Raw genomic sequence first — 19,378 nt, 5'->3', positions numbered from 1 at the left:
ATGCACTCTCAGCAGCTGAGCGCACTTTATACCCTGATTGCTATTAGCTACCGGGGACAAACGACTAATGCCAGACATTGCCCATCGGTCCGATGTCCGGCATTAACGCTTTAGATGGTACAATCAAAGTTGATTGCGACATTTAAAAAGTGGTAAATTCCATTCCCGGCTAGCCCAGCGTGCTTATCAGGACTGTCGTTCGCGGCATCCCGATCATCTTAGAGGATGGCTGGACGTCTGATCAGTGCTCCAATGCTGAAGCCCTGTGGGCACTGAGGAAAAAGTGTAAAAAATAAAAAATAACCTTCCCTAATAAGTTTGACTCACCCCCCCCCCCCCTTTTTCCCATTTTTCCAATAAAATAATGTAAAAAAATATGTGATGTCACTGCATGCGTAAATGTCCGAACTATTAAAATATAACATTAATCCGCATGGTCAATGGCGTAGACATAAAAAAAAAAAAAGCCCAGAAATGTATATTTTTGGTCACTTTACAAAATTGTACTGATTAAAAACTACACATCACGGCTAAAAAAATGAAAAATGAGATCTCATTTTGACCTTAAGCACGAGGCCAATTTTCGTTTTTGCACTTACATTTTTTCCTCCTCTCCTTCAAAAAATCATAACTATTTCAATTTTGCACCTACAGACCCATATAGGGGCTTGTTTTTTGTGTCACCAATTGTACTTTGTACTGACATCACTTATTTTATAACAATCTGTGGCGGAAAAAAAAACTTATTTGTGGGGTGAAATAAAAAAAAAAAAGCCATTTTGTAACTTTTGGGGGCTTATGTTTCAAAGCAGTGCACTTTTCGGTAAGTCACACCTTTTCTTTATTCTGTATGTCCATACAGTTACAAGGATACCCAATTTATGTAGGTTTTATTTTATTTTGCTACTTTAAAAAAGTTATAACTACATGCACCAAAATTTGTATGTTTAAAATTGTCATATTCTGACCCCTATAACTTTAACATTTTTTCCCGTACGGGGCTATATGAGGGCTAACTTTTTGTGCCGTAGTCTGTAGTTTTTATCGGTACCATTCGGGGGGATTCAAACTTTTATTAGGAAGGGGTTAATAAACTTTTATAAACTTTTTTTTTTTTTCAAAAGAGGTTTATTGAACAGACCCATGTATTACATAGACATAAATGAGCAATCAGTGTTCAGACAAAAACTGCCTTGCAAGGCCTAAATGCAAAACGGGCCAATAAAATGCAGAAACAAAATGCAATACATTGTAATCGAAACAAACTCCGTTATATAACCAGTGACTGAGCATGATGGATAGGCCTCAGTACTTGCCAGGTCGAAGATGGAAAGGCTACAGAGGAAAGGAACAGGGAGGGCAAGAACAAGTAAGGGCCATACTGCCAAACAGGAGAGGGTAAATGGGTGATGAGCCAGCCTTAGGTAAGGATCATAAATTACAATTCAGAATATAACAAACACAAAATGGGGAAAAACTAGGACAAGACAAAGAAAGACCAAGAAGTGAAAGAGGAGACAACACAGACTCACAGCCGGGGCAGGGACAGACAGGACCCTCAACCTAAGATGAGCATATCCGGGAAGGGAGAGAGTGAATTCCAAATGACCGATAGCGCAGGAGAAAGGGACCTCAGCACAGAAGTCTGTATTCCGGAGAGGAGCAAAATGCCGACCACGGAAGCCAGGTAGCACCAAACCTAGAAATATCTGTGGGGTGGACTGCCGAAAGTTCTTCCATATGTTTGATCTGAGCAACTTCTGTAAACCACTCCTCGAGAGAGGGAGGATCAGGACATTTCTACCTTCGCAGAATATTTGTTTTAGTAGCCTGGAGGAGGTGACGAGCTAAGGACTTCTTGTATTTCTCTTGCGCCATGGGAAACGTATTGAGCAGGGCTGCCTCAGGCCTAGGTGGAACCCGGACCCCCGTAACATCATGAATGACCCGAAGAACCAAACGCCAGAACGGTTTCAGTTTGGGGCAACTGCACCAGATATGCGTCATAGTACCCTTGTCACCACCACAATGCCAACAAGAGCTCTGCACAGAAGGGTACCACCGATGAAGCATCGCTGGCACTTGGTACCATCGAGACAGAATTTTAAAACTAGTCTCCTGGGATTTTGTGGCAACCACCGCTTTGTGTGTCGGAAAGAAGAACCTGGACCATTGCTCAGGAGGGAAAGATTTGCCCAACTCTGATTCCCATGCACGGCAAAAGGTCGGGAGGGGTTAGTGGCGGAGATAGAGAGACCAACTCCGCCCTGATTTTGGGGGGTGTCAGGGTGAGCCGATTCAGGCGAGGGCGTGCAAGGGCCCACACAAAGGAACCAAAACACGTCTGCAATTGTCTCCAGTACAGAGAAGGAATTTGGAAGGGAATGGTCTGTAGTAAGTAAAGCAAGCGAGGCACAGGATCATTTTGATAATATTAATTTGATAAAACTATTAAAAATCTTTGCGATTCCAGGACTCTGTCTGCCCAGAAATGCGCCAACAGGCGGGAGAAGTTGAGTGGAAATAAACGGGAAAAGTCAGGCGGAATCACCGTCCCCAAATATGTGATGCCCCCACTAGGCCAACTGAATGGGAAGGCGGATTGCAGGGAGGTCACTGTTCGTCTGGGTAGGGAGACATTAAGCGCTTACGATTTTGAAAAGTTAATTTTGAAGTTTGACCAAGCTCCAAACTCAGCCAAGTGAGACATCAAGCATGGGAGGGACACCAATGGGTCAGTGATATAGACCAAAAGGTCATCTGCAAAAGCAGAGCATTTATATGTAGAGTCCCCAATAGCCATGGTCTGCTCTGATACTGGCGAGAAGATGCTCCATTACCAGGATGTACAGGAGAGGGGGCAGCCCTGTCTGGTGTAATTGTGGATAGAAAACAGGTTGGAGAAGGAGCCATTGAGTCTTAGGCAGGCTGTAGGAGAGCGGTACAGTGCCAAAATTTTGGCAGTAAAGTTAGGGCCTAAACCAACATGTTGTAAGATCTATGCCAGGTAGGACCAGAAGATTAGATTAAAGGCCTTTTCGGCATTAAGAGAAAGGATCATCATGGGAAACTTATGAGATTGCGTGTAATGCATGATATCTACAGTTTTAATCATATTGTCCCTGGCTTCCCTACCCGGCACAAACCCCACCAGATCGGGATGAATTATAGTGGGAAAGAGAACATTCAGCCTATTGGCCAGCAATTTAGAGTAAATTTTAAGGCCCACATTCAATAGGGATATAGGCCTGTAACTATGACAGGAACAGGGGTCCTTAGCGGGCTTAGGCAGAACATGAGCCATCGTAGAGGTAGGGGGCAGTCGAGAGAAAGATTTAAAAGCCCACAGTGGGTGAGAGGGAATCCAGCAAAGTTTTGTAAAACTTTGCAGTGAAACATCCCGAGCTGGGCTCTTCCCTCCCGGGAGATTCTGAATAACTAACTAAAGATAATTCCTCAGAGGAGAAGGGGGCATCCAGCGCTTCCATCTCATCAGTCAGAAGGGTAGGGAAAGGTGAGGGCGGGCAGGAGGGTATGGCGGTGGCGGGAGATGGTACAGGTCAGAGAAGAAGGAATGAAAGGTGGTCATAATATCTTCCGTGGTGTGTACCATAGCCCCGGAGGGAGACCAAATAGTGGGAATATGGGTCTGGGCCAATCTACTCTTCAGTGCCCTGGCAAGCATGCGTCTGCTCTAGTTTCCATGTTCATAATACTTACTACGTCCTACTTGAAGCCAACGGCACTAAGAGGCTTCCAGAAGGCGTTTCACCTCCAATCGAGCTAGTTGCAAATCGTGCAAAACAGGCGAGCGAATGTGTGCCAGCTCAAGTGAGGAGTCCCTAGCTAGCGCCTGACTAAGGGCGTGGGCTTTCTCACGTTTCAGTCTAGAGCCATGTCTGAGAAGAACTCCCCGGAGGACACACTTTAGCGCCTCCCATTGAACAAAGGGAGCAGTCCGACTTATGAACAATAACAGTCGGAAGTAGTTCTGTTAAGATCAGCCATACAGACCGTGTCCAAAAGGAGGAACTCGTTCAACCTCCACGACCAAGCACACTTTGTCAGGAATGGAAGCTGGAGGGAACAGAAGACCGGGGTATGATCTGACCAGAGAATGTGTCCTATGGTGGTGGTAGACAACCAAGAGAGGGCGTTATGCTGAACTAAAATGTAGTCCAGGTGACTGTAGGAATCGTGTGGAGAAGAGAAGAAACTCTAATCCCTGTCTGAGGGATGTTGTAGGTGCCAAGGGTCACAAAGCTGAAGCTGAGCGAGGGAGCATTTAACCCCTGCTTAATAACGGAGTAAAAAAGACTGGAACGACCCGTGGAATTTTTACCACAGTTAGGTACACGTCTCCACACAGCACCACAGTCCCCTGCATCACTGGTAACACAAAATCTATAAGGTGGTCAAGTAAGTCACTTTGGCCTTGATTAGGGGCATACACATTTATGAAGGTTAGGGACCTGCCACCTATTAATAAGGAGACGAAAATATACCTAGCTTGGGTATCAATAAAAACATTAGTAACCTGATGAGTTAATGATTTGTGCAGAGCAATGGCTACCCCCTTAGACCTAGTCCGAATTATTGTCGCAAAACCAGACGGTATAGTGCCTATTTTTGGGGGCCGGGGCATGTCCCTCTTTAAAATGGGTTTCCTGGGAACAAGCGACCTGTACCTTTCTTTTATGAAAATGATGCAAGATTTGCGTCCGCTTCGCCGAAATGTTAAAGCCTTTCATATTGAAGGAAGTGATATTGAGGTTCACCATCAAGGGAAGGAGGAAACGCCTCCGAACGGGTCCGCCTCGGCTGTTGAGAAAAGCAAATAAATAAGAAACACTGAACAAAGAGAGGCAAGAGAAAGAGGAAAACGGCACAAGAAAGCTAAAGAGGTAGCAGCAGAAAAGAAACCGCTGCAGCACACACTAAACACAACAGCAAAAGCTGACAGGAGAACCGGACACCAAAAGGCACCTTCGGTAGGAACTCCAAACTATTGGGGGGAAGTGGAAGTCACAGAATCAGGAGGGGAGTCTGGAACAGCACCCCATACATGAACAAGGAAGAAAGGGAAGAGGACATCTGGCAGTTAGGTACAGCGACATGAGGAGAGGAGAATGAGGAGGGGAAAAGATCCCAAATGGAGCATCACTGGACAAGAATATAGGGAGAAGAGTAGAAAAGTAAGGGGCGGGGAGATGGAGGGAGAATAGGGGGAGTAGTAGGGAAAGGGAGAAAGAAGGGGGGGGGGGGAGGGAGGGAGGAAGGGGGATAAAAAAAAGGGAAAATAACCAGGGGCACAAAGCCATCAGGTAACCAAGGCAGCTGGCAGTCTCCCATCTTCCAAAAGGCCACCCTATATCAGAGATAAAACAGAGAATAACATAAACATGTTAAGCAATGGCTACTAAGTTTTCCGGTGGCCAGTGGAGGTCTGTCAGCGGGTGATCGGTCACTGATGACTATCACTTCTGGGAGGCAGGTTGGGATGTGGAAACTGTGTGGACTGTTGAGAGGACCGTAGGAGAGGCCTCTTAGGGGCTCCCGAGGACAGTTAAGGCCAATCAGGCGGAGGAATGGAGGGTCCAAGTCCCACAAGAACCCAGGCAAATCCTCAGGAGAAAGTCTTCCCACTTTTGCGGACTTAAAGAGCGAATTGGAAACCCCAGTGATAGGGGAGATCACGTTCCCGTAGAATTTCAAGGACAGGTTTGAGTGCAGCTCTTGGGGCCAAGGTGTGTCGGGATAAGTCCGGGAACAGTTGAACTTGGACATCGATGTAGAAAATTCACCTGTGGGCTTGTGCTGAATGGCGGATGTCCTCTTTGATGGCATATAAATGTACCTGACAGATTACATCTCGGGGGTGCTGGTCATCAGGATTAGGAGGCCGAAGAGCACGCAGGCGAATATTGTTTCGTCTGTTACTGTTCTCAACGTTGACAAGATGTTGTTGTAGAGCGAAGAGCTGATCACTGTGTTGTCTCACCACCTCCTGCAAGGCTTGAACAATAGAAGAGGATTCTTGCGCAGCCTCCACTGCCTCCACCCAATGGACAATATGGAGACGTCTGGCGAAGTTGAACAAATTTTTCCTTGCACTCTGCAACCATCTGTTTAGCCAAAGAAGAAAGATCATCCTTTGTGGGGAGTGAGGCCACCAGAGAACTTTGGTCCACCGGGGTAATAGGGCGGTGAGAGGAAGGAGGGAGTGAGTGTCCGGGGGGGCTGTGAATGGACAACAAAAGCATGGTCATGGAAGGAGCCCCAAACATGGAAGTGGTACCTCTCAGGCTGGGTGGAGGCTCCTGGGATGGAGCACCAGGGGGCAGTCCCGCTTGGTGTTTTGCCCCTGGTGGAGCATCAGGTGAGAGCAACAGGTGGTCCCTTGTAGGGGGATGATGGGAGGGGGAATCCCATGGGGAGCCCAAGGACCAGGAAGGAGAGGCAGCAGCCCCCTGATGGTGAGGCTGCTGGGTGCTGCATAGAGGGCTACCTCAGGAGAAGAACGTCGTTGGGACACTGGGGGCCACTCCTCAGGGGCCAGGTCAGGGCCCCATAGCAAGCAGGTCTCCAGTATCAGGACCCTTCAGAGCAGAGGGGTACATGGAAGCAGCAGAGGGATCAGGAGGCGGCCTGCCCATTTATATCCCTGTGGAGGGGACAACAGGGGAGCAGGAGCCAGGTCCCTCTGTCTAGAGGGCTCATGAGATGCAGTCCATTGTGGGGGCCAGTAAGGGCAAGCATAGCGCCTACCTGGGTCCCGGTGCGGGTTCCCGACTTTGGTGCTGGAGGGTGGCCTTCCCTGGCAGGAGAAGAGCAGGCCGTCAGGGCGCCGCCATTTTGCAAGGCGCCGCTCCCCAGGACTTCTTCAGATGGCGGCCGCCCTGCAGAGGAGGCCGAGCCAAGCAGCGGTGGAGAAGCAGCGGTGATCCCCCGCTGGCAGGGGAGCAGGAGGCACCGGGGTATGTGGAGGAGCGGCAGGCACAGATGCAGGGCTGGCAGTCACGGAGGCACTGGCGGTCATATTGCCCAGAGGTAAGTATGAGCTCCGGCGGGCCTGGGACCTTGTAAAATAGCAGCAAGGGCCTTCTCCGGGGAGGGGGGACGAGATGGAGCCCCTTTCTTGTGTTTTTTATAAATTCTCCCCATAAATCTCGCCAGATGCGTTTGTTATAACGAGTGCAGGACCGGAGCTCCAGTAGTGTGCGTCCTCACCCCCTGCCCCCCTTATAAAAACTTTTTTTTAACACTATTTATTTATTTTTATTTTTTTAGCCCCCCATAGGGGGATATACCATGAAATTTTTTGATTGCATACACTGATCAATGCTATGCCATAGCATGGCATTGATCAGTATTGGTGCTCTGCTGCTTCAGCCTGCTGAGCATGGTGCAGCAGATCACATGTTGGACAGTGAGGAGGCAGGTGAGGACCCTCCTGCTGTCCAGTTAGCTGATCGGGACATCTCGATTTTTGTCGCCATTGTCACGATCAGCTCCTCTGAGCTGGCAGGACACTTTTCTTTAATTTTTAGACACCGCAATCAACTTTGATCCCAGCGTCTAAAGGGATAATGCCGGGCATCGGCCTGATCGGCAGTGCTTGGCATTTACCCTGAGTCCTGGCTGCTGATAACAGACAGGACACACCGGATTTGATGCTTGTTCTGCTCGTGAGCGTGCTTTAAACCCTGGGAACGGGAAAAGTGCGTACATGTATGCCCTCTGTCAAGTACCGGGACGCGAGGGCGTACCCATACGCCCTCCATCCCTAACAGGTTAAAAAGTAGTAAAATAAAACAAAGCCTATATAAATTGGGTATCATCATATGGATCTACTGAATAAAGATAATGGGGGGGGGGGGGGGGTAGTTATCAAAGGATTTAGACTGTTTTTTTTCCCATCTAAAATTGACACCCAGAAAGTCGCAGTCTAAATACATGCAACTTTTTTGTGACTTTTGCTTTAGAGGATTTTTAGAACTTGATGCATTCTAGTCAGTTTTAGACAGAAAAAAGCATTGGTGCTGAATTTATCAGCGAAAAGTCACATCGGCTGAAAGTACGCTAAAATGTCAGACCATGCTGGAGCAGATTTAAATACAGTCTAAACCGTAGATCCCGAAGTCTGTGCGCAGAATTTATCAAGAGCCGTGCGACTTTTGATAAATAAAGCGCACAGCAGACCGGCCTTAGGTTGTTCTATTTTAATGCGGGAAATAGACAACTTTGATTAAATGCCCCCAAGGTGTCATTGTTAAAGGGGTACTCCGGTGAAATTTTTTTTTTTTTTGCTAATCAACTGGTGCTAGAAAGTTAAACAGATTTGTAAATTACTTCTATAAAAAAAAATCTTAATCCTTCCTGTACTTCTTAGCTGCTGAATACTACAGCGGAAATTCTTTTCTTTTTGAAACAAAGAACTGTCTGCTGACATCTCTGTCCATTTTTTTTTTTAACTGTCCAGAACAGCATATGTTTGCTATGGGGATTTCCTTTTACCCTGGACAGTTCCTAAAATGGACAGAGATGTCAGCAGAGAGCACTGTGCTCATGATGTCAGCAGACAGCTCTGTGTTTCAAACGGAAAAGAATTTCCACTGTAGTATTCAGCAGCTAATAAGTACAGGAAGGATTAAAAGATTTGAATAGAAGTAATTTACAAATCTGTTTAACTTTTTGGCGCCAGTTGATTTAAAAAAAAAATTTTTCACCGGAGTAACCTTTAACAAAAAGTGCACTGGGTAGAAACGGAAGCCCCGAAAAGTTTTAAAATGGTGGGGTTTTTCAGTTTTTTGTTTGTCTCACTGTACAGTTGGTGGTAAAATGAGTGATGTCATTACAAAGTACAATTGGTGATGCAAAAAACAAGCCCTCATACTGGTCTTTTAGATGGAAAAATAAGAGTTAAGTCTATTAGAAGGTAATGAGGAAAAGACAAACCCTCGAAAAAAAAAAATTAGCTTGGTCCTAAAAGAGTTAAAGGAGATCTGTAGTGGTCTGAACTTTATACCCTATCCGAAGGATAGGGGATAAGTTTAAGATCATGGGCTGTCCGAGCGCTGGGGCAATGTACAGGAAAAGGGGGCGTTCCGTCCCCGCATGACGCGGCAGCTGGCACTCCCCTCCATGTATCTCAATGGGATTCATGGAGGGGCGTGCCAGCTGCCGGGTCATGCGGGGACGGAACGCCCCCTTTCCTGTACATTGCCGAGGCCCCTTACAGGAAATCGCGGGCGGGGGGGGGGGGCAGTGCTTGGACCCCCCCGCGATCTAAAACTTATCCCCTATCCTTTGAATAGGGGATAAAGTTCAGAGCACTAAAGATCTCCTTTAATATTAGATCAGTGGCACTCTGACCTATTTTTTTTCTGCTCTATTTTTCATGCTTTCTGTTCAATGTAAAGTAGACTCAAGTGCTTTTAAGCGTGCGGAATTGTTGCAGATAATTTAATTTTTTTTTTTTTTTTTACTTAGAAAATCCTGCAGCAGATAATGGTACCATGCATGTAGATAAGATTTATAAAATCTAATTCAGAACTTTTTCTTTTGGTGTAGTTTACATTTTTCTAATCTATACAGAGTGTATGGATTGGTTGCAGATTTACCCAATTGAGTAGATATGTTAACTTACTTGTAGAAAGTCTGTTTGGTACATATGTCCAGGGTTCTAATTCTTTAAGATTGACATTTAATTACAGGAGGATTCCAGCCGTGGGTCTGATAATTCCAGCTATGAAGACTCTTTTTCTCCAACATCTCCAGCACCACCGTCCTGCAGAACGCCACAACGGGAGAGAGATGGGAGTACTCCAACTAGCGGACCCTCGAATTCGGAGCTACTGGGGATTAATCCGGTGTTTTTGTCAAGCAATCCTAGCCGCTGGAGTGTGGAGGAGGTGTATGAGTTTATTTCTTCTTTGCAAGGTACATGATACTCTTCTAGGCAGGAAGGATACCATTGCCAGTTATTTGTGTCAATTTGTGTTTAAACTGATTATCCAGCCACATAAAGTCCATTGACTATGGCAAGGCGACAGTACTTTGCACCGCTACTTACTAATTGGTGAACATAGGAGAGGCTGCAGCTCTCACTGCCTAGAGGTGCCTGAAGTCGGACCCCTGCTGAATTAATATTGATGGCCTTTCCTGAGGATAGAAATTGAAAAAAATGTGTAACTTTTAAGTCTTCCTTTTCTACGCAGTGCACTTTTAGGTACCAATGACATGTTATATCTAATCTGTATGTCCCTACAATTAGAACGATATCCAAGTTATAGGTTTTGTTTTATTTTTGTATGAAAATGAATGTCTAAAATTGTCCCCTTCTGACCCCTATAACTTCTTTATTTTTACATAGACACAGACATGAGAGGGCTCATTATTTGCACCATGGTCTTAAGTTTTTAGTGATAACATTTTTTTTGTTTTGATGGGACTTTTTGATTGCTTTTTATTCATTTTTTTTCTGGTATAAGAAGTGACCAAAAATATGCAATTCTTGACTTGCGCCGTTGACTGTGCAGTTGAATTAACATTATATTTTAATAGTTCGGACATTTACGCACGTGGCAATCATATATGATTGTTTATTTTTGTTTACATAATTTCATTTAAAAAATGGGAAAAGGCAATCATTTATTAGGGAAAAGGGTTAGTTCATTCATATATATTTATTATTTAACACTTAACTCAACATTTTTTAGTCTGCATAGGAGACTATTACTTGCAATCTTCAGTTTGCATACACTGATCAATGCTGTTCCATAGGAGAGCATTTATCAGTGTTGTCAGTGCTCGATTGCTACAGGGTGCAATGGCTGGCTGCAGCATAGGAGCACCGATTGGACGCAGGGAAGGAGGTAAGAGACTTTCCTTCGTCCTTACAGCTGATCAGGAAATCACGATTTCCCCACAATGGTCCCAATTGGCACCACTGAGCTACCAGGAACAGATTTCGCCACTTTTAGATGCCGTGATCAACTTTTTTATTGCAGCATCTAAAGGGTTAATGCCAAACATCGGCCTGATTGATGATGTCTGGCATGAGCCCCGGGTCCTGACTTGCTGATAGTAGCCGGGATAAAGCGCGTATCATGCAAGCTCAGCTTCTAAGATCGCTTCATGCCGCTGCACAATTTATAAACTGCATTTTGTTGCAAGGGGTTAACAAAGATTTCTAAAATTCTCAGTATTTCATATTGAAAAAGACAGTCCAACAACTGCCCCCCCTGCCTGCTTGGACACATACTAGTCCTGCTGTGTCCATGCGTCATCACCCATGTCATGGACACACTTCCTTGATAGACTGTTGTGAGCGCAGGGCTCAGAGCTGGAGGAAAAATCCTCCCACTGTCAGCTTGTGTCCCGCTACTGTCAGTGAGGACAAGCTGGGAATTGTAGTTTTGCTAATGCTAGGGGAGATGTGAGCAGACAGCATACTGAGAGAGGGGGCGGAGACCTGCACAGTGAGGCCACGCCCCCTCCCTTTGAGAGGAATTCAGACTAGTGAGCGAAATTAAGTGTAATAAAAAAATATATAAAGGTGCTAGACACATAAAAATTAGATGTACATGGTCAGGATTAGGTACTGAGTGATATATAAAAAAAATGTGTTTTAATTGGATCTGACAGGTACGCTTTAAGGCTGCAATACGTAAAAAAAAAAAAAGAGAAAAATTTTTTAAACTTTCCGAACGCATTTTAACTCCTTGACGCAGAACGCAGAGTATACCCCGTGCTGCGGCACCGGAGGGTTATGAAGCGAGCTCAGGAGCTGAGCTCGCATCATACCCGCACGGTCCCGGCTGCTATCAGCAGCCAAGACCCGTGGCTAATGCCGGACATCGCTGTTCCGGCAGATGTCCGGCATGAACTCTTTAGACGTGGCGATCAAATTTGATCGCCGCGTTTAAAAGTATCCCAACAGCTCAGTCGGGCTGATCGAGACATCGCGATAAAATCGCGATGTCCCGATCAGCTGGGACACAGCAGGAGGGTGCCTTACCTGCCTCCTGCGCGTCCGAACGGCGATTGATTGCTGCAAGCCTGAAATCCAGGCTTGAGCAATCAACCGCCGATAAGTGCAGTGATCTGTGTAAAAGATCAGTGTGTGCGGTGTTATAGGCCCCTATGGGAGCTATAACACTGCAAGAAAAAAAAAGTGAAAAAAAAAAAGTTCATAAAGATCATTTAACCCCTTCCCTAATAAAAGTTTGAATCACCCCCCTTTTTCCCATATAAAAAAAAACTGTAAATCAAAATAAACATATGTGGTATCGCCGCGTGCGTAAATGTCTGATCTATAAAAATATATCATTAATTAAACTGTACGGTCAATGGCGTACGCGCAAAAAAATTCCAAAGTCCAAAATAGCATATTTTTTTTTATAACCTAAAAAAAAAAAGAATAAAAAGCAATCAATAAGTCCGATCAAAACAAAAATGCTACCGCTAAAAACTTCAGATCACGGCGCAAAAAATGAGCCCTCATACCGCCCCGTACATGGAACAACAAAAAAAAGTTATAGGGGTCAGAAGAGGACAATTTTAAATGTATAAATTTTCCTGCATGTAGTTATTTTTTTCCGAAGTAATTAAGAAATCAAACCTATATAAGTAGGGTATCATTTTAATCGTATAGACCTACAGAATAAAGATAAGGTGTCATTTTTAATGAAAAATTTACTGCATAGAAACAGAAGCCCCCAAAATTTACAAAATGGTGTTTTTTCTTCCATTCCTCCATAGATTTTTGGGTAAAATGACTGATGTCATTACAAAGTAGAATTGGTGGCGCAAAAAATGAGACATCGTATGGATTTTTAGGTTCAAAATTGAAAGGGTTATGATTTTTAAAAGGTATGGAGGAGAAAACGAAAGTGGAAAAACGCTATGTCCTTAAGGGGTTAAGTGTGTTCAAAGCCCACTGTGTTCAGTGTGGTTATCTGAGAGAACCTATTCTTAGTTGTAAGCAAATGTATCCCTACACATTACCCTTGTCTGTATGAGATACATTTAAAAGGGTTATCCACCATAAGGTGATTTTAGCACATACCTGCCAGAACTGGGTATTCCCTGTTGGATTTTCTTCTCTAAACTACACATCCCATAGTTCCATGCTTGAAAGTTTGTTTACTTTCCTTCCTCCCACACATCAGCCACTCCACCCATTGAAGCGATGTCCCCACATCGGGGAACTAATCATATGTGACCCACGAGCGCTGTTCTGCCCCCCCCCCCCCCCCAAATTAATAGCCCAGCGCTGCGCTGTCCCCATCGGGGTAAATACTCACATATGTCACCCGCAAGCGCTGCCCTCCTCGTCCTCCTGTTTGTTGCGGCCGCCGGCGCTGACACTCTATACCAGTGGTCTTCAACCTCCAGATGTTGCAAAACTACAACTCCCAGCATGCCCGGACAGCGACGGCTGTCTGGGCATGCTGGGAGTTGTAGTTTTGCAACATCTGGAGGTCTGCAGGTTGAAGACCATTGCTCTATACTTTATCCCTATGCCCGGGCTGCAAAAGGTACACAAAATAAACTTTAACTCACCTTCACCGTCGATCCGGACCTGCTTCTTGGGGAATGGAACGTCACAGAGCCATCAGCCTATCACCGGCCGCAGCGATGTTCCTCCTCGGCCAGTGATAGGTTGAGCGCACTGTCATGTAACAAGCCGGCTTCTTACATGACAGTGGGCTCAGCCTATCACCGGCCGGGGCGGAACATCGCTGCGGCCTTTGATAGGCTGACGGCTCTACGACGTTCACGTCCCCAGGAAGAGCGTAAGGCCAACGTAGGAACATGCGTTAAAGTTTGTTTACCTTTTGCAGCCCGGGCATAGGGATACAGTATAGAGTGTCAGCGCCGGCGGCCCGCAACAAAAAGGAGGACAAGGAGGGCAGTGCTTACGGGTGATGTGAGTAGTACCCCGATGGGGACAGCGCAGCGCTGTGCTAAGATCTCTGCTTCCATGTTTAAAGGGTACCTCTCATCAAATAAACTTTTGATATATTATAGATTAATGTATGCAGAATAACTTCACAATTGCATGTTATTAAAAAATATGCTTCTTTCTATTTAATTTTCCACTTTGAAGAAATGACCACTAGGGGTCTCCCTACCAGTCCTGGCAGCAAGCATTTCAGACTCATGCTGGAGTCCTAAACACTACGAGCTCACAAAGGAGAACACTCAGAGCTGCCAGCCTGCTTTGTTCACAGCCTGTTTGTCTGTGAACAAAGCAAGCTGGCAGCTCTGAGGGTTTAGGACTCCAGCATGAGTCAGAAATGCTTGCTGACAGGACTGATCGGGAAAAATACAATAGAAAGAAGCATATTTTTCATTAACATGCTATTGGAAAGTTATTCAACATTCATTAATCTAAAATATATCAAAAGTTTATTTGATGAGAGGTACCCTTTAACCCCTTAAGGACCGAGCCCTTTTTCACCTTAAGGACCGGAGCGTTTTTTGCAATTCTGACCACTGTCACTTTAAACATTAATAACTCTGGAATGCTTTTAGTTATCATTCTGATTCCGAGATTGTTTTTTCGTGACATATTCTACTTTAACTTAGTGGTAAAATTTTATGGTAACTTGCATCCTTTCTTGGTGAAAAATCACCAAATTTGATGAAAAAAATGAAAATTTTGCATTTTTCTAACTTTGAAGCTCTCTGCTTGTAAGGAAAATGGATATTCAAAATATATTTTTTTTGGGTTCACATATACAATATGTCTACTTTATGTTCGCATCATAAAATTTATGAGTTTTTACTTTTGGAAGACACCAGAGGGCTTCAAAGTTAAGCAGCAATTTTGACATTTTTCACAAAATTTTCAAACTCGCTATTTTTCATGGACCAGTTCACGTTTGAAGTGGATTTGAAGGGTCTTCATATTAGAAATGCCCCATAAAAGACCCCATTATAAAAACTACACCCCCCAAAGTATTCAAAATGACATTCAGTAAGTGTATTAACCCTTTAGGTGTTTCACAGGAATAGCAGCAAAGTGAAGGAGAAAATTCAAAATCTTCATTTTTTACACTCGCATTTTCTTGTAGACCCAATTTTTGAATTTTTGAAAGGGGTAAAAAGGAGAAAATTTTTACTTGTATTTGAAACCCAATTTCTCTCGAGTAAGCACATACCTCATATGTCTATGTTAATTGTTCAGCGGGCGCAGTAGAGGGCTCAGAAGGGAAGGAGCGTCAAATGGTTTTTGGGGGGCATGTCACCTTTAGGAAGCCCCTATGGTGCCAGAACAGCAAAAAAAACACATGGCATACCATTTTGGAAACTAGACTCCTCAGGGAACGTAACAAGGGGTAAAGTGAACCTTAATACCCCACAGGTGTTTCACGACTTTAGCATATGTAAAAAAAATTATATTTTTTTTACCTAAAATGCTTGGTTTCCCAAAAATTTTACATTTTTAAAAAGTGTAATAGCAGAAAATACCCCCCAAAATTTGAAACCCAATTTCTCCCGATTCAGAAAACACCCCATATGGGGGTGAAAATTGCTCTGCTGGCGCACTACAGGTCTCAGAAGAGAAGGAGTCACATTGGGCTTTTTGAAAGCAAATTTTGCTCTGGGGGCATGTCGCATTTAGGAAGCCCCTATGGTGCCAGAACAGCAAAAAAAAAACACATGGCATACCATTTTGGAAACTAGACCCCTCGGGGATCGTAACAAGGGGTAATGTGAACCTTAATACCCTACAGGTGTTTCACGACTTTTGCATATGTGAACATTTTTTATTTTTTTTTACCTAAAATGCTTGGTTTCCCAAAATTTTTACATTTTTAAAAAGGGTAATAGCAGAAAACACCCCCCAAAATTTGAAGCCCAATTTCTCCCGATTCAGAAAACACCCCATATGGGGGTGAAAAGTGCTCTGCTGGCGCACTACAGGTCTCAGAAGAGAAGGAGTCATGTTTGGCTTTTTGAAAGCAAATTTTGCTCTGGGGGCATGCCGCATTTAGGAAGCCCCTATGGTGCCAGGACAGCAAAAAAAAAAAAACACATGGCATACCATTTTGGAAACTAGACCCCTCGGGGAACGTAACAAGGGGTTAAGTGAACCTTTATACCCCACAGGTGTTTTATGACTTTTGTATATGTAAAAAAAAATTATTTTTTTTACCTAAAATGCTTGTTTTCCCAAAAATTTTACATTTTTAAAAAGGGTAATAGCAAAAAATACCCCACAAAATTTGAAGCCCAATTTCTCCCGAGTACGGCGATACCCCATATGTGGCCCTAAACTGTTGCCTTGAAATACGACAGGGCTCCAAAGTGAGAGTGCCATGCGCATTTGAGGCCTAAATTAGGGATTGCATAGGGGTGGACATAGGGGTATTCTACGCCAGTGATTCCCAAACAGGGGGCCTCCAGCTGTTGTAAAACTCCCAGCATGCCTGGACAGTCAGTGGCTATCTGGCAATACTGGGAGTAGTTGTTTTGCAACAGCTGGAGGCTCCGTTCTGGAAACAGTGGCGTACCAGACGTTTTTCATTTTTATTGGGGAGGGGATGTGTATATGTAGTGTTTTTTACTTTTTATTTTATTTTGTGGTAGTGTAGTGTAGTGTTTTTAGGGTACAGTCACACGAGCGGGGGTTCACAGTAGTTTCTCGCTGGCAGTTTGAGCTGCGGCAGAAAATTTGACGCAGCTCAAACTTGCAGCCGGATACTTACTGTAATCCTCCGCCCATGTGAGTGTACCCTGTATGTTCACATTGGGGGGGGGGGGGGGGGGAACATCCAGCTGTTGCAAAACTACAACTCCCAGCATGGACGGTCTATCAGTGCATGCTGGGAGTTGTAGGTTTTGCAACCGCTGGAGGCTCCGTTTTGGAAACAGTGACGTACCAGACGTTTTTCATTTTTATTGGGGAGGGGAGGGGGGCTGTGTAGGGGTATGTGTATATGTAGTGTTTTTTACTTTTTATTTTATTTTGTGGTAGTGTAGTGTTTTTAGGGTACAGTCACACGAGCGGGGGTTCACAGTAGTTTCTCGCTGGCAGTTTGAGCTGCGACAGAAAATTTGCCGCAGCTCAAACTTGCAGCCGGATACTTACTGTAATCCTCCGCCCATGTGAGTGTACCCTGTACGTTCACATTGGGGGGGGAAACATCCAGCTGTTGCAAAACTACAACTCCCAGCATGTACGGTCTATCAGTGCATGCTGGGAGTTGTAGTTTTGCAACAGCTGGAGACACACAGGTTGTGAAACACCGAGTTTGGTAACAAACTCAGTGTTTTGCAACCAGTGTGCCTTCAGCTGTTGCAAAAGCTACAACCCCCAGCATGTACGGACAGCGGAAGGGCATGCTGGGTCTTGTAGTTATGCAACAGCCGGAGGCATACTACATTGGCTGGGGATGCTGGGGATTGTAGTTATGCAACAGCTGGAGACACACTGGTTTACTACTTAACTCAGTGTGCCTTCAGCTGTTGCAAAACTACAACTCTCAGCAGTCACCGACAGCCAACGGGCATGCTGGGAGTTGTAGTTATGCAACCACCAGATGCACCACTACAACTCCCAGCATGCACTTTAGCTGATTGTGCAAGCTGGGAGTTGTAGTTACACAACAGCTGAAGGTACACTTTTCCATAGAAAGAATGTGCCTTCAGCTGTTGCAAAACTACAAATCCCAGCATGCCCATAAGGGCATGCTGGGAGTTGTGGTGGTCTGCCTCCTGCTGTTGCATAACTACAGCTCCCAGCATGCCCTTGTTGCATGCTGGGAGCTGTTGCTAAGCAACAGCAGGAGGCTGTCACTCACCTCCAACGATCCAGCAGCACAGGTCAGTCCCTCGTCGTCTCCGCCGCCGCTGCTCCTGGGGCCCCGATCCCAACAGGGACGCCGGGGATCGGGGTCCCCAGCACCGGGGGTCGTCTTCCCGCACCCGCTCACGTCCTCCGGAAGAGGGGCGGAGCGGGTTGCGGGAGTGACACCCGCAGCAGGCGCCCTGATTGGTCGGCCGGTAATCCGGCCGACGAATCAGGGCGATTGTGAGGTGGCACCAGTGCCACCTCACCCCTGCTGGCAATGGCTGTTCGGGGCCGTCTCTGACGGCCCCGATCAGCCAGTAATTCCGGGTCATCGGGTCACTGGAGACCCGATTGACCCGGAATCTGCCGCAGATCGCTGGACTGAATTGTCCAGCGATCTGCGGCAATCGCCGACATGGGGGGACATAATGACCCCCCTGGGCGATATGCCGGGATGCCTGCTGAACGATTTCAGCAGGCATCCGGCTCCCCTCCGGCTAGCGGTGGGGGCCGGAAATGCTCAGGGCGTATCCATACGCCCTCGGTCCTTAAGGACTTGGAAACGGGGGCGTATGGATACGCCCTATGTCCTTAAGGGGTTAAAACTTGCACTGGGCAAATTGGAATCTGTTGTTGTTGCTAGAGGTATTTCCTTCATTTCATCGTTGAACGATATTGTAAGACCCATGAGTTATTCCCCATTATTGGGGCGTGCTGGGAGTTGTAGATTTTCAACAGCCGGAGATACAAGGGTTGGGGAACATTGTATTAGACTAACCTTTTACAATTCCCTCCCTCCCTGCAGGATGCCAAGACTTAGCTGAAGACTTCCGATCTCAAGAGATTGATGGGCAAGCTTTGCTACTCCTAAAAGAAGAGCATCTTATGAGTGCCCTGAACATTAAACTTGGACCTGCATTGAAAATCTGCGCCAAAATTAACCTGTTAAAGGAGACTTAACTTTTTATGCTATCCCTACAAAGCACAAGGGGTTGGAGAAAATGACTGAGGACTCCCCAGGCGATTGCCCCCCTGTTCCAAGCGAAAGAGTAGGGAAGACAGAACTCAGAGAGAAAAAAAACCATTGGGACATCAGCGGCCTTAACAACTGGCCACCATTTCTAAAACACTCCCCTACACGTGCTCCAAGCTCTTCTTTTACCATCTCTTCATTATTCCTCTAAATATATATCTCTATCTTCTATATGTCTGTATCTGTTCATTCAGGTACTGGGCCAAGTAGGGGCAAGCAATGAAAGAGACTTTTGTAGCCTTGCGCAGATTGATGCTCTTTGTGAATTAGACACGTTGTCTATGGACAGAGGAGGACATTAATAGGTTCCAGATTAGGTGGGGCAGCGGACATAAATCTAAGTACATGTAGCAGATCTGTAGGTGAGATACAGATAAAGGCTTTGTAAATATACTGGTCTATACAGGTACAGGGGTCTCTGTACTGTCGAATCATATGCACACATTTCTACATGGACCTGAATGTATATAATGAGATCCCCTGATCACGCTTACTGTAGAGACCGGTATTTCTGACATGTCCACACTGTTTTCTCC

The 19,378-nt window shown here is 45.4% G+C and overlaps 1 protein-coding gene across 5 annotated transcripts in view; it reads left to right on the top strand.

Moving 5' to 3' along the window:
* PHC1 (polyhomeotic homolog 1) overlaps positions 1–19,011 on the top strand; it is a 61,826-nt gene extending 42,815 nt beyond the window's left edge. For all 5 annotated transcript variants that reach the window (XM_056529157.1, XM_056529155.1, XM_056529158.1 and 2 more), the window contains exons 14-15: positions 9,717–9,942; positions 18,615–19,011. In XM_056529157.1, the coding sequence (XP_056385132.1) occupies positions 9,717–9,942; positions 18,615–18,769 (381 nt within the window). In that variant the 3' untranslated portion in view covers positions 18,770–19,011. The remainder of the gene's footprint in view (positions 1–9,716; positions 9,943–18,614) is intronic.
* Positions 19,012–19,378: the final 367 nt, after the last annotated feature.

This window comes from Hyla sarda, chromosome 7 (genome assembly GCF_029499605.1).
Source record: "Hyla sarda isolate aHylSar1 chromosome 7, aHylSar1.hap1, whole genome shotgun sequence".
NCBI classification, from domain to species: Eukaryota; Metazoa; Chordata; class Amphibia; order Anura; family Hylidae; genus Hyla; species Hyla sarda.
The sequence above is the reverse complement of the archived record's forward strand: the minus strand, read 5'-3'. Positions and strand labels throughout refer to the sequence as shown.